This window comes from Stegastes partitus, unplaced genomic scaffold (assembly GCF_000690725.1).
Source record: "Stegastes partitus isolate 25-593 unplaced genomic scaffold, Stegastes_partitus-1.0.2 Scaffold996, whole genome shotgun sequence".
Classification (NCBI taxonomy): domain Eukaryota; kingdom Metazoa; phylum Chordata; class Actinopteri; family Pomacentridae; genus Stegastes; species Stegastes partitus.
In genome coordinates this window covers 285,271-286,497 of record NW_007578727.1, presented here as the reverse complement: position 1 = coordinate 286,497, position 1,227 = coordinate 285,271, and the positions used below count along the sequence as shown (strand labels likewise).

General features: G+C 45.1%; 1 protein-coding gene across 1 annotated transcript in view; it reads right to left on the bottom strand.

Moving 5' to 3' along the window:
- Positions 1–286: 286 nt before the first annotated feature.
- The window catches only part of LOC103366945 (GTPase IMAP family member 8-like), a gene marked incomplete at its 5' end in the record, with an annotated part of 7,187 nt that continues 6,246 nt past the window's right edge, over positions 287–1,227 (bottom strand). Inside the window, one exon of the mRNA XM_008294818.1 lies at positions 287–1,162. Coding sequence (XP_008293040.1) covers positions 287–1,162 — 876 coding nt within the window. The remainder of the gene's footprint in view (positions 1,163–1,227) is intronic.

Below are 1,227 nucleotides of genomic sequence, written 5' to 3'. Positions count from 1 at the left end.
AATCAATAATCAATAATCAATCAGTTCCCCCCTGACCTCCTCACAATTATCTTTTGTAACTTTATTATATTTAATGAAGTAAAGTTTTACCTTCATACTACAAATATTTTCAGAGTTACAGGCCCTTGAAGTACATAGATGTGGCTCCAAATTTCACACTTTTAAAGGACTTTTTCCATCATTTCTGAGCCTCATCACTCATCAGTACAGAAGATAGACACATGAAACATTCAGGGATGAAAAACACATTTTTTACAGAATGACTGGTGGTAAAATACACTGGATTTCACTGGATGACACATTCCTCCTCTGCCACGAATTCCTTTATAACTCCCACCAGAGCTTTAATTCCAGCTCCAATTCCAGCTCCAGCTGCAGCTCCCACAGCAACTCCAGCTGGACCCAGTGGAACTCCAATTACAGCTCCCACAGCAGCTCCATAAAGTGGAACTCGACTTAAAAAAGCATTAATGAAGGAGTTGTCCTCCTCAGCCTGCATTCTTGCATATGCAAGCTGAATGCTTGGATTTAGTTTCAGGATCTGTTCTTGCTTCACACTGATGGCTTTCTCAGCTTCCTCTAACATGGCGTTGGTGTAGCATCTTCCTCCGTTTCCCTGAACCAGTGTGTTGATCTTCTTCAGCAGCTCTTCGACCTGAGAGGGATCCTTGGCTCTGTTGTTAAAAACATGATATCTTCTCCCACACTGACCGATGAAGTCCCACAGAGCTTTGTTTCCACTGATTACCTCTTCTACAGAGACTCCATCAGCCTCCAGGTCGTCTCCGCGGGTGAACAGGACCATGGTGTATTCTGCTGCCTTATCTCCAAACAGCTTCTGAATGAGTTTCACTGTTCGCTGTTCTTCTTGTGTGAATCTTGTCGGCTGGATCACCACCAGGAACACATGAGGACCAGGAGCAGCGTAGGAGATGCACTTAGCGATCTCCTTTATCGCCTCATATTGAGATCTGTTGGTGTCATACAGACCTGGAGTGTCGACTACAGCCACCTTTTGAGCTCCAAACTCTACTGTTTCCTTCCGACATACAGCTGTCAGAGAAGAAGCCGATGACGTGGATTTAAAACGTTTTTCTCCTATGATGGTGTTTCCTGCTGCGCTCTTCCCAGCTCCAGTTTTCCCAACCAGGACCACCCTGAGGTGAGTGTCCTCTTCACCTGTGGGATGATATAACACATCCAGTTACTGCTGACAGACAGCTGTGC